Here is a 19,404-nt window from a genome sequence, read left to right as displayed (position 1 = left end):
AATTAGTCAATACTTCCTCTATCTGTGCTAAACATTCCCTAATTCAATTTAAGGCTGTTCATAGAGCACATATGTCCAAAGATAAATTAGCTCGTTTCTATTCTCATATTAATCCTTTTTGTGATAGATGTCCGGGGCAGATAGCCTCTTTAACTCATATGTTTTGGTCTTGTCCTACTCTGGAAACTTTCTGGAGAGACATTTTTAATATTATCTCAAAGGTATTGAATATAGGTATTTCTCCTCATCCTATTACTGCTATCTTTGGATTACCTAAAATTTCCAGTAATCTTTCCCCTTCAGCCCGTAGAATGATTGCATTTCTTACTTTAATGGCGAAAAGATGTATCTTACAACATTGGAAAGAGCCTAATGCTCCAACTACCTTTTTTTGGTTTTCCCAGACGATATTATGCTTAAATTTGGAGAAAATTAGAAGTAATCTTTATGATTCCTCACTTAAATTTGAACAGACCTGGAGATCTTTTATTCAATATTTTCATTTAATGTAATTTTTTTCCTCTTTTGTTCCATATTTATATTCCCTTCTTGCCTTTTTTTTAACTGTTTTTAATGGAGGTCAGGTTTGAGGACGTGATTTTAAGTTCTTTAACTCTACCTGTTTCCAAGTTAGCCCATTGCTTTGTTTTGCTTTTAGTTTAGTTGCACGGTGGGTTTTTTTGGGGGGGTTTTTTGGGGTTTTTTTTTCCTTTTCTCTATTGATATATATATATATAAAAATCAGTATACTATTATTTTACCATATTATTTTATGTTTAAATTGCACTGTTTGTATCAATTTTTTCTTCTGTATTAATATCTCCTGTAATTTCTAACAGTGTATTAGTGCCTTTATGGTTTACCCTTTGTATACTTATTCAATAAAAAGATTTAAAAAGAAAGAAAGAAAGAAAATGAAACAAATGATTTTGTCCAGATTAAGAGGGGAGTCAGACAGGGCAGCGTTCTCTCACCTGACCTATTCAAACTTTATAGTGAGAAGGTTCTCAGATAAATTAGCAATATTCTAGGCATGATAACTGGTGGATACAATTTGAACAACCAAAAAATACACAGAGCCGATAGCTACTTCTAAAAAGAAGCTCCAAGAAATAGTAGATAAAATCGAAGAACGTGCAAAGAGAGGATTGACTGTCACTGCAAGATGACCGAATGTATGGTTGTCACAAAAAGAAAGAAATACAGAAATGTGAACTGAAAGTGGGCAACGAAGCAATTAGTTCAATTACTTAGAGAGCATGATAGCATCTGATGGTAGGGTTGAAGTTGAAATTAGGAGGAAGATTGTGATTGCTAAATGCATGTTCGAACATTTTAGCAAGATACTAAAGAATAACATAATTTCTATGGGTACAAAACTCAAACATAAACCAGTGTTATGCTTATTCTACACTAATATATGGAGCAAATGCTGCACAATATCAAAGCAGAATGAAGGAAGACTCAAAGCTGTAGAAATGTGGTTTTTGAGAAGAATGATGAAAATATCATAGAAGGTCAGAGTAACAAATGAAGTGTTGTAAAAAGCTGGAATAAGAAGAGAACTGATATCAATCAGGAAATAGCAGCTGGAATTTCTGTGACATGCACTGAGGAAAGGGAAGCTTGAACATCTTGCAGTGAAAGCCATGGACAGCCAAAAGTTTTGAAGAGCTTATTAGAACTTCTCAGATTAAAGACAGATGGAAGACCATGATCACCCACTCCATATGACACAGCACATAATGTTGACGATCGGGACCTCTTTCAATTAAAAAAAAAATTGGAGCAACATTATGGCAGGACTGTAAGTGAAACATATCTAGTCTCTCATTTCTATTCCAGCACTCAAGCACAGATCTAGAAATAGAGTAAGAGGTCAGATGGGCACACATTATATCTTTCAGTCTTCCACATTCTTTGCGGTGGTGGGACCTGCTCCCGTGGGGTCACAACCGGCCGCTTTTCAATATCCCAAGCACGTGGCCTAGAAGACAAGCAGGCCTTCAGGGTTGCGAGGTTTCATGGCCCTGTGGATGGGATGATTCTAATCTGATACCGCTGACTGCAGCATTGCAGGAGAGAACAGAACATTGGGAACAGCAGATCAACTGCTAGAGGCTCTGTACTCGGCGAATCGCGCTCTCTCTCTGTCTCTCCCTAGTCGGTGGAGAAGAGATTATTGCCAAATTTCTGGGCAGAGAACTTAGAAAAAAAGTGACACAACAGACTTTTAACACCATAAATCAGCAAATTGTTTTGTCATGTCTCCACTCTTGCTGAAAGGGGACACTTCTTTTTCCTTATTAGGGGGAGAGGGAGAGAGAGAGAGAGCCTGTGGCATGACAAATTGTCAGGTGAACAACTTTTTTTTGTTGTACTGCAAATCATGGTCTTTCTTGGGGGATTTGCTATTGCATGCTTGATGGGTGGAGAGTGCTGATGCTTTTTTAATGGAAGTGGGTGGAGCAGGGTCATTGCTTTGCTGCTGCTTGTGTGTGGAGGAGGGTGGGGGGCTCTGAGTTTCTAATGTTTTACATGTCACTCATTCTTTGGAGCACTTCTGTTTCTGTGGATGTCTGTGACAAACAAGAATTTCAGGATGTACATTTCATACATTTATCTAATGTTAAATAGAACTAATGAAACTATTGAATGAGAACAGAGTTGAGAATGTGCCACAGTACCATGTTGAGTCAGTGATGTTGCACTGAATCTGGTCCACTATGAGAAATACTCAAAAGGATTAAAGGAAAAGAAATCAAATGTTTCTAGTAACAAAGGTGATGCACCAAGCTTAACTTCATGTTTAAAACAAAAATCATCTGTCTGGATTGCATATACAAACAGCAAATAAAAGTTGCAATGCAGTTCACTGCAGACCACATGATGAATATTGTCATTTTTTAAATTTGCATTTTGACTTTCATCGCCAAATATCAATAAAACTCAGAGGAAGAGCAACATGATTTGATTTCAGTCCTTGAACTACAAAACACCTTAAAATTGTTATGTTTTTATCCATTTTCAAAAGAAACTGAAATGGTAAGAGTTTTTACTGTAGAATATAGGTTCTTGCCACCTCAAACACCCAATTTGTATGCAGCCTGTGCATATGATCAAACACTTGGGAGACCAGCAGGCTGTACCTGTAGATTTCTGCAGGGCTACAGACATCTTCTGCCATGTGCCAACTTGGTTCGCAGTTGCATTTCAGACTTACAAGCAATTCAGGGAAAGGAACACTGCAGTAACCCTGGAAGGACCTGCAACTAATTATAAATTTACTTTCTACGAGCCACTTATGAATGAATCTTTGTTGTTTCCACAGCAATATAATTTAAATCCTCTAAGGAAATTTTCAACACCATTGCCATCAAGAATGAACTTATATATTCCTTTTTGAAGCTGAAGCCATTAATTACTTCAACTGTGAATGTTCAACACATTTGTGACACAATGAGGACTATTGGGCAATACTTGTAATTCACCATCCATTTGTGGTAATTAACTTTCTACACAGTCCAGCCTATACAGAAACACAATTCAACATAAATTTTAAAATCACAGTTCACACAATCTTGATTTCATAAAAGCCCAGCTTAATTCAGAACCTCGTCATAAAGATTAAAAGAAATCCATGCATGCAGTTCATAAGCAATAATTCTTATTCTTTACAATACTGAAATTTAAAGTAACCAAAGAATAATCAAAATATCACATCCAGATCTAGAATAAAATTTGTTAAGTTGTTCCAAATATTTAAATTACCTGAAGATATATCTTAAAATCAGCACATCAAAACTTTGCAACTTTCTCTTCTGTTGTTTTGTTTGAAGCTCTTTCAATTAGCCTTCTTCCCCTGAAACACTCAAATAGCCCTAACCCAAAGTCATAAGTAATAAAAAGAGTGCAACAACTTCAGAAATACAAGTACCCTCAATTATGCACTGAATTGATATCCATTTTATTCCATGTTTTTTTGTGGGATATATCTTACAATATCCATCCAGCTCCCCAAAATTTCCAGTCCTGTACCATTGATTTCTGGGGTTTAAAACTCCCATGGGAAAACTGCCTCCCTGCTGAATAGTCAGAAAGCCCTCGGGAGTACAGCGGCCTCTAAGCTAAAAATGGCTAGTCCACCTAAAAATGGTCTTGACAGCCAGCAAGACCCACATCCATGCTCAGTGACAGCCAAAGCAGTCCAATGAACAGCAGCAGAACACACAATTCTGATGAAGAGTCATTGAACTGAAACGTTAACTCTGTTTTATTCCTTGTGCACATTTCTATTTCGAGAATATATGGCAACACTATTGTCAAGTTCCCAATTATCAACATTCTGGAAACCAGAAATACAATTGCAGCAGTCACATAAATGCAAAAGTCACAAGGAAACGTCAGAAGTTGAATATCCTGTGGTGAGTGATCCACCTTCTAACATTTCAAAAACCTTTTCAGAATTTAGAAGACATAAATCAGGTGGGTTATAATTATCCTCCACTTGTCTGCGTAAGTGCAGCTCCAAAAGTTGAAGTTCAAAACCATCTCAGGTAAGGCAGCCAGATTAATTGGCACCATGACCACTACGCTAAACATTTGTTCCCTCCATTCCTGCTGTAAAAAGAATACAATGTGCATCTCAGGCAGCATCGATGGAGAGGAATAAACAGTCAAAGTTTCAGGCTGAGATCCCTTATAGCACTATTCTTCTCTGTAGATGCTGCCTGACCTGCTGAGTCTCACCAGCATGTGTGTGTTACTCTAGATTTCCAGCATCTTCAGAATTTCATGTATTTACAATATGCATCTTTTACAAAGTTCAATGTGATAAGGGCTGGCTAGTGGCGCAATGACATCGGCGCTGGACCTGGGAGTGGAGGTTCCTGGATTCAAAATTAGTCAGATCCGCTCCCGAGTACACGTTCCATCCGTGCCGGGTTGAGTGTCGAGATCGCAACTCAACCTCGTAAAATAAAGGGAAAATACTGTGAAAATGTCTGTGTGAGGAGTGACACATCACACAGTCTCTCTCTCTCGCTCCACGCCTTGTAAAAGCCATGAAAAAGACATCACAGATGCACACACGGACACGCAGCCACGCACGTAGACACATGCCAAAAAAAAACAAAGTTCAATGTGATACTTACCTAAGCTACTTGGACAACATCTCCAAAACCCCTAATCTTTGCTACAAAAGGTTAAAAACAGACACATCAGAAAACAGCCATCAGCTAGTTTCCCTCCAAGTTTTCTGTTGTGTAGTCAATATATCACCATTCTTCTATTGTGACTGGGTCCAAAATCTGGAACTCCCAATCCAACAGCGCCATCATATTCCTTCATAACAAGGACTGCAACAGTTGAAGAACATTTTCAAGATACAATAGGATTTAACAATACTGATCTTGTCATCAATTTCCCAATATTTCTGATAAGTATTATTATTTTTTCTATTAGTTGAGAAATCAGTACATTCTTTATAAATTAGTTAATTGGATACTTACCAGTCAGATCTTTTGCTAAGTCCGGATGGTTCATAAGACAGTGGCTTGCAAACTTCACGCATTCAAGACGGATAGGAACATGGATGTCATTGAATCTACAGGAAGATTGTAGAAATAATGCTAAAATGGAAGCAATTCACTGAATTGGAAATCTTCTTAATGTGCGCATTCACCACAGGCATATTCTCTAAATACCAAATGGAATCATGAAAATTAACGATGGTCTTGAAAAATATATGGTGAAATACACCAATAATAGTTTATTGTACACCAATTAACTGCAACAGTTGACGGGCAGCTGGAGCAACTATACAGAACAGATTTTCTTATAATATTAAGATTATTATAAATCTGCGATTTTATTTGAAATGTCTCAGATTTTCAGCATGCAGACCTACACTAATTGTAGTCTGGTTACTACAAAGGAAGCAACAACATGCTATATTGATGGAGAAGCATGGCAATACTCACGGGCTACCCCAGCACATATTTGAACTGTGTTGGTCGTTGACGTAAATGACGCATTTCACTGTATATTTTGCTGAACAGATGTAAGATTAAGATTAAGACAAGATTAGCTTTTTGTCTTTATCTCATCTTATGACTGTTCAGCAAAATGAGATGGCTTTTATGCAATTCTTGATTATTAAGATTCGCAGTAAAGGCTTACGAAGGGTAATTGATAAGTTCGTGGCCTAAGGTAGAAGGAGTCAATTTTAGAAAACCTAGCACATTTATTTTTCTTACATTTACACACTTAGCCCAGCGGTCGTGGAGCATACAGATCCCTTCTTTGTAGAAGTCAGCATCTTGGACCTCCAGAAGTGGTCCACAGCAGGGGTGATTGATAAGTTTGTGGCCTAAAGTAGAAGGAGATGAGAAGAAACTTCAAACTTTCTGCATTTTCACTGAAAGAGTTGAACTGCACGTGCATATAACGAGAGCGACATAACACATCTCCATCTACCTTAGGCCACAAACTTATCAGTCACCCCTGCTGTGGACCACTTGGAGGTCCAAGACGCTCTCGTTACATGCACGTGCAGTCCATCTCTTTGAGTGATAATGCAGAAAGACTGAAGTTAATAACTCATCTCCTTCTACCTTAGGCCATGAACTTATCAATCACCCCTGCTGTGGACCACTTCTACAAGAAGGGATCCGTATGCTCCACGACCGCTGGACTAAGTGTGTAAATGTAGGAGGGGACTATGTTGAAAAATAAATGTGCTAGGTTTTCTAAAATTGACTACTTTTACCTTAGGCCATGAACTTATCAATCACCCCTCGTAATATCACTGAACCAAATCTACACCGTTGAAAAAGCCTTGATCAATGCATGCCAACATTTATGATCAACTAAAGCCTCAAATTTGCATCATCTGACTCTCCTTCCTTTTCCTTCAGATGTTCATTTAGTTTTTAAGTGCATGTACGGCTACAGTGTCAATTGTGGCTACAAGTTCTCCATTCCTGATGCTCTCTACACAAAGAAGTTTCAATAAAATCCCATAAGAATTTCTTGCTGGGTATTGAATTCATAGTGCATGCACAATGAATATTTCCACTTATGAAAACCGGTAACACACACAAAATGCTGGAGGAACTCAGCAGACCAGGCAGCATCTACGGAAAAGAGTGCAGTCGATGTTTTGGGTTGGCCTGCTGAGGTCCTCCAGCATTTTGTGAGTGTTGGACTGACTTGCAGCATCTGCAGATTTTCTCATTTATGAAAACTGGTAATTTTTTTTTAAAAAGAAATCAATTATTCTTTACAGATCCTGCCTGTTAATCCTTTCTTGATACCTCAATTTCATCATTATCTTTGTACAGTATTTTAAGTACTCTCCAGTGCCTCTTCCCTTATTATAAAACTGTGCACTGTACACATGCATCAGTTTTCTAACACACTATCTCAAGTGCAAATCTGCAAACAGAATAGAAAGACTAGATGGATGTACTAAGTAAACCCATGCACCAGTTCAATGGGGAAACATTGCTCAGAAACCTCTGTAAACAATACAGGCCAGTGTGGAATATTCAAGTTAAGCCATCTGCAATTGCTTTGTCAATATTCTTCCTTCCAAGTGAAGATTGAACATTATTAACCTGATTCACCACTTTTGAGGAAGTGAAGTATTGAGTACCTGCACATGGCACAATTTGGATGACATTCAGACATTCTGACGGGTGGCAACTAATAAAGTTACGCACACTAAGCAGTGAACAGCTGCAATGAGCGTAGGACATTTGCCCATGGCGTTCTGAAGATCATCAATATCCGGGGAACTGCAATGACCAAACTTTCTATTGGACCTGCTCCATAAATACTGCAGTTATAAAGGCAGGCTAGCAGCTGGCCATCCTGCAGTTTCTGAGATGTTAAAGCCCTTACAGAATGAATAAGACACAAGACAGGAGCACAAGGGAATCTTTCCATCTGCCTGGATGAAAGCAGCACAAGTAGTCAAAACAAAATTGCCTGCTTAAATGCATAACCACCATTGAGTGCACTGTGGATGCTAAGCATACAACTACACTGAAGTTATTTCCCATGCAACTACTCTGATAACTTCTCTCAAATTCACAATTTCTACCATCAAAGACAAAATTAGAAGAGATATGCTGCTAGCATACTAACTTGGAAACAAATTGTAATTGCTAATGAATGAACAGCAAAAATACTGATAATACCTTCACCAGCAGCACTGGAGCAATTCAAGGAGGTAGCTCACTTCAACCCTCCTAAAGGCAGTAACCATGAGTAAATTACTTTTTTTAAAACTAAGCCACATACACTAGAGGCTTTAAGCCTTTATTATGAAATCTTTATAAATTTTGCAGACTCTTCATCAAAACTAATTGCATTTCATTTTCCACAAGCGAAACCCTATAGGCAAATGTGGCTTTCTTAGCAGCCAGATACAAAGGTTTTTTCCAAATGGAATTAAAACATTTAAAAGATCAAAATGGTGACTTTAAAATATACTGAAGTAAATTCGGCATCCCTTGATCAAATTAGCAAATCAATGCTGGACCTTCTGCAATGACTTTTATATTTTGCGTTAATAATGCAAGGCTCAAAATCATAAAAATCTGCAATATAAATAATATTGAACAGATACATCACTTCCTTTTTATATATATACAAGCCCACATAAATGTGAAAATGAGGATACCATTTGCAACTTTTAAATTTGCAATTCATGTAATCCTGGAAGAACATACATTTGTCAGCTCCTCTCATGGTTTTAGGGCATCCAAATCACTTAACAATAACAAGATACTTTTTAACTATGTCATTGTTAAATTGTAACCCACCTTCCCAAGTAACATTGCCACAATGGTTTGTTCTGGGATGCCAATTCAGAATCTTTTGCTCCAAACATTTTTGCCAGCAGCTTAACGACTGCTAGACGTTCTTCATTATCATTGCTCTGTAAACATAAAAATTGGAGAAATTAATTGCCATCCATTTTTTTTTAAAAGATCCATCGTGTAAACAGTTACAAACCCCCTTATCGAAATAAGTCTCTTCTTGCCATCATTATTAACAAATGCACTTTGTGAGAAAATGAAAGTATTCTAGTCTAAGAATGAGGAAATAAATATACAAAATATTGAAAAGATAGAAACTAAAGTATGTCAGAAACACAAATATTGCAGAAAAAGACTGAAGATTAAACAAATGAAATTGTTACTGATGGATGACTACAGTTGTGCCTGAGCAGGCAAAGAAATTCTTACAGAGTGGTTCAAAACTAGTGATCTAAAGTTCTTAAAAAAGAAAGGACAAGATAGAATAAGAAAAGGGAAATGAGTATTATTTAGTGATTCAGTTACAAATTTCTTTGACAAAATTTGCAATACCTTTCAGGAATTTTGCAGTTTTTTTAAAATTTAAAATATATTCATTACTCTTGGTACATATCCTATTTTTTTTTCTTTTCCTAAACAAGATCTACTTGATATAGAAACACAGAAAACCTACAGCCCAATTTGGGGCCCATCGGTCGACAATGCTGTGCCAAACATGTACTTACGTTAGAAATTTCCTAGGGTTACCCATAGCCTTCTATTTTCCTAAGCTCCATGTACCTATCCAAGAGTGTCTTAAAAGACCCTGTTGTATTCGTCTCTACCACCGTCGCTGGCGGCCCATTCCACGCACTCACCACTTTGTGTAAAAAAAAATTTACCCCTGACATCTCCTCTGTACCCACTTCCAAGCACCTTAAAACTGTGTCCTCTCAGTTATAATAATATGCAAATAATAGTATGCTATTATTTTTTTTAAGTTTTTGTGCAGAAGAGCCATCAGTTCAAAAAATGATTGCAATCAAGAGCACACTTAGATTTCTCTTAAATATTTCTTAAGTTTACTTCGCCACTTCTAATATTTGATATACCTAATACATCTACTGTAAGGTTTCCGTAGAATTTAACGCTGCTTTGACATACATTAACTAAAAGGCAATACATTGTAGTCAACAATAAGGTGACAACACTTATTAGTATCAAATAACAATAACAAATCCTTGCTCTGATGGATGAGTTTTACAGAGTGCACACTGCCAAATACAAGCTCAGGTATGCTCAATTAATATAATACTGCAACATTCTCTCAAGCAACTGGACTATCAAAATCAAAACAACTTGGATACTGAGCTTTACCAAACAAAACACCAGTCAACAACACATCCTCAATATTTCAGATTGGAAACAGTGTCATCAGGATAAGAATGCACTATTGTTTATAGTCACTTGTGGAGAGAAACGAAAGCATGTTTTCATGCTTAGTGAAGGGAGGAAAAAGCATTAAAAAAAAAAGAACGTCAGTAGGACAGGAAATTAATAAAATAGCTACACAAGACCAGGTGAAGGTTTTCTTAGAAACGGACAATGTGGTTCAGAATTTAGTCTCAGCTGTATGCAAATATATACCAAAGCATGCAAATATCAAAAAGCATCAACATTTTCATGCTTATGTATGCACAAATATTTTTTTTTACTTTAAAAGTGTATGAAAATCAGTATTAATTTGAAACAAATTCAGAAGACTTGCTTCATCCAGCAGGTCCCTGGTGACTTTCAGGGAAATTCAAAGATTCAAAGTGAATTTATTATCAAAGAATGTATAAATTATACAACCTTGAGAATTGTTTGCTTACAGGCAGTCGTAAAGCAAGGAACCCGAAAGAAACCAATTTAAAAAAATTAAGACCACCCCCAGTGCCCGCAGAGAAAGAGAAAAAACAACAAATCTTGCAAACAATAGAAGTGAACAACAACAGTATTCCAAATCAACACTCACAACACGCTGGAGGAACTCAGCAGCCCGGGCAGCATCCGTGGAAACGATCAGGCGACATTTCGGGCCAGAACTCTTCGTAGTCCTGACGAAAGGTTCCGGCCCGAAACGTCGACTGATCGTTTCCACAGATGCTGCCCGACCTGCTGAGTTCCACCAGCCTGTAGTGAGTGTTGCTTTGACCCCAGCATCTGCAGATTATTTTGTGTTAAGCATTCCAAAGCAAGTTTGAGTCCTTAGATCCAAATCCCCAGAGCAACTCAGAGTAGGCTCAAAGCTTTGGAATTCAGTTCATCATATTAGCAGGGCAAGTTGCCACAAAGTTTGCAGACACGAAGCACAGCAGCTAGGAGCAGTCTCATAGCCTTAGTGTAGCAGAGAGAAGAATGCACAGACTATCTGAGCAGGTGCTTAAACTGTCTGAACCTGACAATAGGATCTGGACCCCACTGCGATGACTCAATCTAGGTCTAGATTTCGCTGCCAGAGATGCCACTCTTGACTTCTCCAAATTGGCTCAGCGCTTAGTCCCACTTCCCTCTATTTTCTCATATCTTGCAACTTAATCTCTCTCACATAAACCCAGCAACTACCCTTTCATTCTTTTGCCATTAACCTGCACTGAAGAAATAATTTATAGTAGTCAATTCATCTACCACAATATCTTTCGAATACAAGAGCGAGCAGGAGAATCTGGAGAAACATATATGATCATATACATCAGTGGTCCCCAACCACCGGGCCGTGGACCGGTACCAGGCCGCAAAGCATGTGCTGCCGGGCCGCAAGGAAACTATATGATTTGGTGATATGAAGCAATATGGGTCAGCTGCACCTTTCCTCATTCCCTGTCACGCCCACTGTTGAGCTTCAACGCACGCGAGGTCATTACCCATGCCGGACATCACCCACACCAGAGGTCATCAGCCAGTATGAGTAAAAAACAAATGTCGCTTGAGAATTTCTTTGGAAGAGGACATAAAAGGCCTAACGATGATGATAACGGAAAGACAGTTGAGGCAGAGACTGCAAAAAAAAGAAAGCTTCCTTCAACAGAAAATACGACGAGTCATACATAAAATATGGCTTTATTGCGACCGATGACTCACACGCTCCAAGCCCCCTGTGTGTGATATGTGGAGACAAGCTGTCTAATGAGGCAATGAAGCCCGCAAAACTGCTTCAGCACCTTGAGTCCAAGCACCCTGCACTTAATGACAAACCCGTTGAGTTTTTTGAGCGGAAAAAAACATGAGCAAGCGGGACAGAAGCAAGTGCTGACAGCCACCACCTCCGCAAATGCTGCTGCTCTGGGAGTGTCGTACTTAGTGGCTAGCCGTATTGCTAAGGCTAAGAAGCCTCTCACTGTTGGTGAAGAATTGATTCTGCCTGCTGCCAAGGGCATGTGCCATGAACTGTTGGGAGAAGCTGCAGCTAACAAGACAGCACAGGTTTCTCTCTCAGCTACCACAGTTTCAAGGAGAATCGATGACATAGCAGAAGACATCGAAGCACAGCTGTTGGAACGGCTTAATGAGTTACCATGGTATATTATCGAGGGCGACGAGTCTACCGGTGTCGACAACAAGGCAATACTGCTGGTTTATGTGCGATATATATTTCAAGACCATGTGCACGAGGATATGTTGTGTGCACTGCCGCCGCCAGCTAACACAACTGGGGCAGAACTATTCGAGTTTTTGAATGACTACATGTCAGGCAAACTGGACTGGTCATTCTGTGTTGGAATATGCACAGACGGGGCTGCAACTATGACTGGACGTCTGTCTGGTTTCACTACCTGAGTCAAAGAGGTTGCTCCTGAATGCCAGTCTACACACTGTGTCATACACTGGGAAATGCTGGCTAGCCGACAAATGTCACCTGATCTTAACAGCGTGTTGAGTGACATTGTTGAAGTTATCAATCACATCAAAGCAAAAGCCCTTAACTCACATCTGTTTGAGCAGCTTTGCGAGGAAATGGATGCAGAGCACAAACGCTTTCTCTTACACACTGAAGATGGGTGGCTATCAAGGGGAAGAGCCCTGGCCAGGGTTTTTGAGTTAAGAGAGCAGCTGCAGAGATTTCTTTCAGGGAAAAAAAGTCACCACTGGCAGCACACTTCAGTGACGAGGAGTGGATAGCAAAACTCGCTTATCTGTGTGACATCTTCAACCTGCTCAATGAACTCAATTTGTCACTTCAGGGGAGAATGACAACTGTCTTCAAGTTGGCAGATGAAGTGTCTGCTTTCAAAGCCAAACTGGAACTGTGGGGACAGCAAGTGGACAGGGGCATATTTGACATGTTCCGAACATTAGCTGGGATTTTGGGAGAGACTGAGGCTGCACCGTCTCTCTCACAGCTGCTGCGCAATCACCTAACTTCACTGTCGACAGAATTCGCGCGTTACTTCCCAACCGCAAATGACCCAAGACGTGCAAAGGAATGGGTCCGTGACCCATTTGTGAATGTTCCCGGTGAATCATCCATGTCAGCGCGGGAAGAAGATCAACTCCTCGAGCTTGCAAATAATGGTGGGCTGAAAAGTATGTTTGACACAACATCTCTGCCAGCATTCTGGATCAAAGTCAAGGCTGAATACCCTAAGATAGCCACGAAAGCACTGAAAACGTTGCTTCCATTTCCAACATATCTTTGCGAAGCAGGATTTTCTGCAATGAATGCAACGAAAACTAAACTGCGGAATAGACTGGACATAAGGAACCCCCTTTGAGTATCGCTGTCTCCCATCACCCCTCGATGGGACCATCTTGTTGCAGGGAAACAAGCCCAGGGCTCCCACTGATTCAGCGATATTGGGCTGCCAACTGTCCCATATTAGCTGGGACATCCCGTATATTGGGCTAAATTGGTTTGTCCCATACAAGACCACCCTTGTCCCTTATTTCCCCCGCTAAGGTAGAGCGTTCCTATGAAACCTTTCGTGCCGAAATGGCGTAAAGCGAAGAAGCAATTACCATTAATTTATATGGGAAAAAATTTTGAGCATTCGCAGACCCAAAAAATAACCTACCAAATCATACCAAATAACACATAAAACTGAAAATAACACTAACATATAGTAAAAGCAGGAATGATATGATAAATACACAGCCTATACTGTATAAAGTAGAAATAATGTATGTACAGTATAGTTTCACTGAGCAGAATCGCCAAAAGTGATTTGTAGGAAAAAAAAATCGGCAACTACACGCATGCGCACGTAATGTATGCGCACGGCACGCATGCGCACACAGGTGCCCACGCAAGGCTTCATGGTCATGGTAGTCTTTCTCGGGGTAAACACAGTGAGAAAGTTGGCAACCCTACCAGCCCCCCGCTCAGCTGGTCCGCAAGAATATTGTCAATATCAAACCGTTCCGCAGTGCGAAAAAGGTTGGGGAGCCCTGAGATACATAATGCAATCTCCTTACCTACATGGATAGGGCGTTATCTAATTGGCAAGAAGGAGAGAGTGGGAATAAAGGGATCCTATTCTGGTTGGCTGCCGGTTACCAGTGGTGTTCCACAGGGGTCTGTGTTGGGGGCCGCTTCTTTTTACATTGTACATCAACGATTTGGATTATGGAATAAATGGCTTTGTGGCTAAGTTTGCTGATGATACAAAGATAGCTGGAGGGCCCAGTAATGCTGAGGAAACAGAGAGTCTGCAGAGAGACTTGGATAGATTGGAAGAATGGGCAAAGAAGTGGCAAATGAAATACAATGTCGGAAAGTGTATGGTTATGTGCTTTGGCAGAAGAAATAAATGGGCAGATTATAATTTAAATGGGGTGAGAATTCAAAGTTCTGAGATGCAACAGGACTTGGGAGTCCTCGTGCAGGATACCCTTAAGCTTAACCTCCAGGTTGAGTCGGTGGTGAAGGCGGCCAATGCATTTCTAGAGGAATAGAGTATAGGAGCAGGGATGTGATGTTGAGGCTCTATAAGGCACTGGTAAGACCTCACTTGGAGTACTCTGGGCTGTTTTGGTCTCCCTATTTAAGAAAGGATGTGCTGACGTTGGAGAGGGTACAGGGAAGATTCACTAGAATGATTCCGGGAATGAGAGGGTTAACATATGAGGAACGTTTGTCCGCTCTTGGACTGTATTCCTTGGAGTTTAGAAGAATGAGGGGGGACCTCATAGAACATTTCGAATGTTGAAAGGCATGGACAGAGTGGATGTGGCAAAGTTGATTCCCATGATGGGGGAGTCTAGTACGAGAGGGCATGACTAAAGGATTGAAGGGCGCCCATTCAGAACAGAGATGCGAAGAATTTTTTTTAGCCAGAGGGTGGTGAATCTATGGAATTTGTTGCCATGGGTGGCATTGGAGGCCAAGTCATTGAGTGTATTTAAGGCAGAGATTGATAGGTATCTGAGTAGCCAGGGCATCAAAGGTTATGGTGAGAAGGCGGGCAAGTGGGATTAAATGGGAGAATGGATCAGCTCATGATAAAATGGCGGAGCAGACTCGATGGGCCAAATGGCCAACTTCTGCTCCTTTGTCTTATGGTCACAGCACCAGAGGTCAACAACAAACATGGGTCTCCAGAGCTACAAAGCAACATTAAATCCTATACCCAAGGTGCCTGATCATATTGTTCTAGCAAATTCTCTTCTCACCTTTTAACTATCTTCTTTTTCACATTTCATTTGTCCAATTTCTGATCTACTTATGCCAAGAAACCAATCTACTCAGTCACCCACAACACCTCTTGCATCCTGTCATCTCAGTAATTGCTTAAAAACTTTACATCTTGTCCTACATTAGTGAAGGAAATTACCTATGCTAACCTCATGTTTGTCCTGCCCTTCCTCAACCAATCTTTCCCTATGTTTATCTTGAAAGATAATTCTTGAAAGACAATCAAACAAGATACAATTTACTATCCACCTAGAAAGTAATCAGGCATGAAAAATATTTTAAAATTTATTCCAAGAAATAGTGTTACAGTACAGTGAAGGCTGAATAGAGTTAAAGAAACTTAATGGTCTAGTTATGGAGCTGCTCCAGCCTATAGTCAGGCCACACTTAGATCCCCTCCAGTTCACCTACCAGCCCCGACTAGGAGTTGAGGATGCCATCGTCTACCTGCTGGACCGTGTCTACGCCCACCTGGACAAGCCAGCGAGCACTGTGAGGGTCATGTTTTTTGACTTCTCCAGTGCGTTCAACACCATCCGCCCTGCTCTGCTGGGGGAGAAGCTGACAGCGATGCAGGTGGATGCTTACCTGGCATCATGGATTCTTGATTACCTGACTGGCAGACCACAGTACTTGTGCTTGCAACACTGTGTGTCTGACAGAGTGATCAGCAGCACCGGGACTCCACAGAGGACTGTCTTGTCTCCCTTTCTCTTTACCATTTACACCTCGGACTTCAACTACTGCACAGAGTCTTGTCACCTTCAGAAGTTTTCGGATGACTCTGCCATAGTTGGATGCATCAGCAAGGGAGATGAGGTTGAGTACAGGGCTATGGTAGGAAACTTTGTCACATGGTGTGAGCAGAATCATCTGCAGCTTAATGTGAAAATGACTAAGGAGCTGGTGGTAGACCTGAGGAGAGCTAAGATATCAGTGACCCCTGTTTCCATCCAGAGGGTCAGTGTGGACATGGTGGAGGATTACAAATACCTGGGGATACGAATTGACAATAAACTGGACTGGTCAAAGAACACTGAGGCTGGCTACAAGAAGGGTCAGAGCCGTCTCTATTTCCTGAGGAGACTGAGGTCCTTTAACATCTACCAGACGATGCTGAGGATGTTCTACGAGTCTGTGGTGGCCAGTGCTATCATGTGTGCTGTTGTGTGCTGGGGCAGCAGGCTGAGGGTAGCAGACACCAACAGAATCAACAAACTCATTCGTAAGGCCAGTGATGTTGTGGGGATGGAACTGGACTCTCTCACGGTGGATTCTGAAAAGAGGATGCTGTCTAAGTTGCATGCCATCTTGGTCAATGTCTCCCATCCACTACATAATGTACTGGGTGGGCACAGGAGTACATTCAGCCAGAGACTCATTCCTCCGAGATGCAGCACAGAGCGTCATAGGAAGTCATTCCTGCCTGTGGCCATCAAACTTTACAACTCCTCCCTTGGAGGGTCAGACACCCTGTGCCGATAGGCTGACCCTGGACTTATTTCATAATTTACTGGCATAATTTACATATTACTATTTAACTATTTATGGTTCTATTACTATTATTTATGGTGCAACTGTAACGAAAACCAATTCCCCCCCCCCCCCCGGGATGAATAAAGTATGACTATGACTATATTAATGTCAGAAAATTATCAATGATTACATTAATCTTAAAGAAACATTATTACACATTATTTGTTAAGAATTACAGATCAAGTTAATGCTTCAGTCAACATGCAACATATAGAAATGAGTGAACAGATGTACCTTAAGTTTAAATTCCAGCTGTGGTAAAACAGAAAGTAACAGATGACTATCAATATTGTAGAGCTCAAGGATCAGGTCAAAGACATGCTCTGATAGATCACTGATGGAGGTTTTGCCCAGCATTAAAACCTGGTTAAAAAACTGTTGGCAGAAAATTTACCAGTTAGTAGAATCTGTACTAAACAATCTATATTGAACATTAGTATTATAGCTATCCAAAAAAACGTATGAAAATCACATTTAATGTAAAAGTGAACATCCTCTCCACACCAAGCATTATAAATTGCCCCAAACTTCTGATCAGCTGCCAGCACAGTAGAGGACTCATCAACCAGCAATTTGCAGAAATGCTTTGAGAATTGATGTCATACCTTTGAAATGAAAAGTTGTCAGAGAGATCAATTTAAATAAAACAAATCTTTTATCACATTTAACATACTTCATGGTTGTTTATTTCCTTTGACTTGAAAAGGAATCAATAAACCTGAGCCAGGTCTAAGCAGGCAAAGGAATCGTGGGTTGATTTCCTAGCATACAAGCTGGTCAACTAAGAAAGTTAACTTTTCACTACTGGACTGAAGACATCAATAGAAAAATCTCCAAGGATGTAACTTCTACATAGTTACAGGAAATCCCAAACTTGGAAACAGTTCAGGAACTAAGAGAGAAAAGGTCTGTGTGGAACTATCATCTTTTTTAACTGAAATTAAAGACTACAGCATGGTGGCATTTTTTGAAGAGCACTGATTTGAGGGAGGAAAAAAAACAGTAAGATGCCAGACCAGCTCACCATTATTATCATTCACTGAAGATGATGTTCTTTCAAAGGTAAGCTCCTCCAAATAAAACGTACCCACTGTCTTGTTCTTTAAACTAGCTGCCCAATGCCCATTCTATCTCACAGCAGTAATGTCAAAAAAATGAGTTCCCAAGCTAATGACAGCAGTACAGAATTCAAGTATTTCAGTGTTGAGAAAACCCATCAAGGTACTAACACATTTCATTCAAGAATTTGTATCACGGAGTAGGAATAACCTGCGCAGTTTCTTTCAATTTCGCGCAACCATATCAGACCAATTATCACATGTTGATAGAGGGAGGGGGAAGCAAGGCAATAGGAGAGCAAATTCTGCTGCATGGACATTGCATCACAGGAAGGAAGGATGCAGTAAAATGGATATTTGGGCAGAAGGGTGACACACACAGTTATCACTGCTGTCGCACAGCTTCAGGATCTGGGTTTGATCCTGACCTCCGGTTCTATCTTGTTTTTTTTTCCCTGCATGTTTCACTGTGGTCATGTGGGTATCCTAACCAGAAGACCACAGTCTGTGCGGATTGGTGAACATATCCTCCTCACTGACAATCAACACTGGCACACCTTTGGAGGTTTGTGCTTAGCCCACTGCTCTACTCTCTAAATACACGACTGTGTGGCTAGGCATAGCTCAAATACCAGCTATAAAATTGCTGATGATACAACCATTATTAGTAGAATCTCAGGTGGCGACGAGAGGGCATACAGGAGTGAGATATGCCTACCACTGGAATGGTGCCGCAGCAACAACCTGGCACTCAACGACAGTACGACGAAAGAGCTGATTGTGGACTTCAGGAAGGGTAAGACAAAGGAACACATACCAATCCTCAGAGGGATCAGAAGTAGAGAGAGTGAGCAGGTTCCAAGTTCTTAGGTGTCAAGATCTCCAAGGATCTAACCTGGACCCATCATATTGATGTAGTTATACAGTAGGCAAGACAGCAGCTATACTTTATTAGGAGTTTGAAGAGATTGGCTTTCAACAAATACACTCAAAAACTTCTATAGCTGTACCATCGACAGCATTCTGACAGACTGCATCACTGTCTGGTATGGAGGGGCTACTGCACAGGACCAAAAGAAGCTGCAGAAGGTTGTAAATCTAGTCAACTCCATCTTGGGTACTAGCCTACAAAGTATCCAGGACATCTTCAGGGAGCGCTGTCTCAGAAAAGCAGCATCCATTATTAAAGACCTCCAGCAACCAGGGCAGTCCCTTTTCTCATTGTTACCATCAGGTAGGAGATACAGAAGCCTGAAGGCACACACTCAGCGATTCAGAAACAGCTTCTTCCCCTCTGCCATCCGATTCCTAAATGGACATTGAAGCTTTG

General features: G+C 40.4%; 1 protein-coding gene across 7 annotated transcripts in view; it reads right to left on the bottom strand.

Annotated features, from left to right (window-relative positions):
* pds5b (PDS5 cohesin associated factor B) overlaps window positions 1–19,404 on the bottom strand; it is a 270,645-nt gene that overhangs the window by 134,627 nt on the left and 116,614 nt on the right. For all 7 annotated transcript variants that reach the window (XM_063054295.1, XM_063054288.1, XM_063054290.1 and 4 more), the window contains 3 exons: window positions 17,251–17,391; window positions 8,832–8,947; window positions 5,511–5,605 (listed from right to left, as the gene is read on the bottom strand). In XM_063054295.1, coding sequence (XP_062910365.1) covers window positions 5,511–5,605; window positions 8,832–8,947; window positions 17,251–17,391 — 352 coding nt within the window. The remainder of the gene's footprint in view (window positions 1–5,510; window positions 5,606–8,831; window positions 8,948–17,250; window positions 17,392–19,404) is intronic.

This window comes from Mobula hypostoma, chromosome 7, assembly GCF_963921235.1.
Source record: "Mobula hypostoma chromosome 7, sMobHyp1.1, whole genome shotgun sequence".
Classification (NCBI taxonomy): domain Eukaryota; kingdom Metazoa; phylum Chordata; class Chondrichthyes; order Myliobatiformes; family Myliobatidae; genus Mobula; species Mobula hypostoma.
This window is presented reverse-complemented; position numbering and strand designations above follow the sequence as displayed.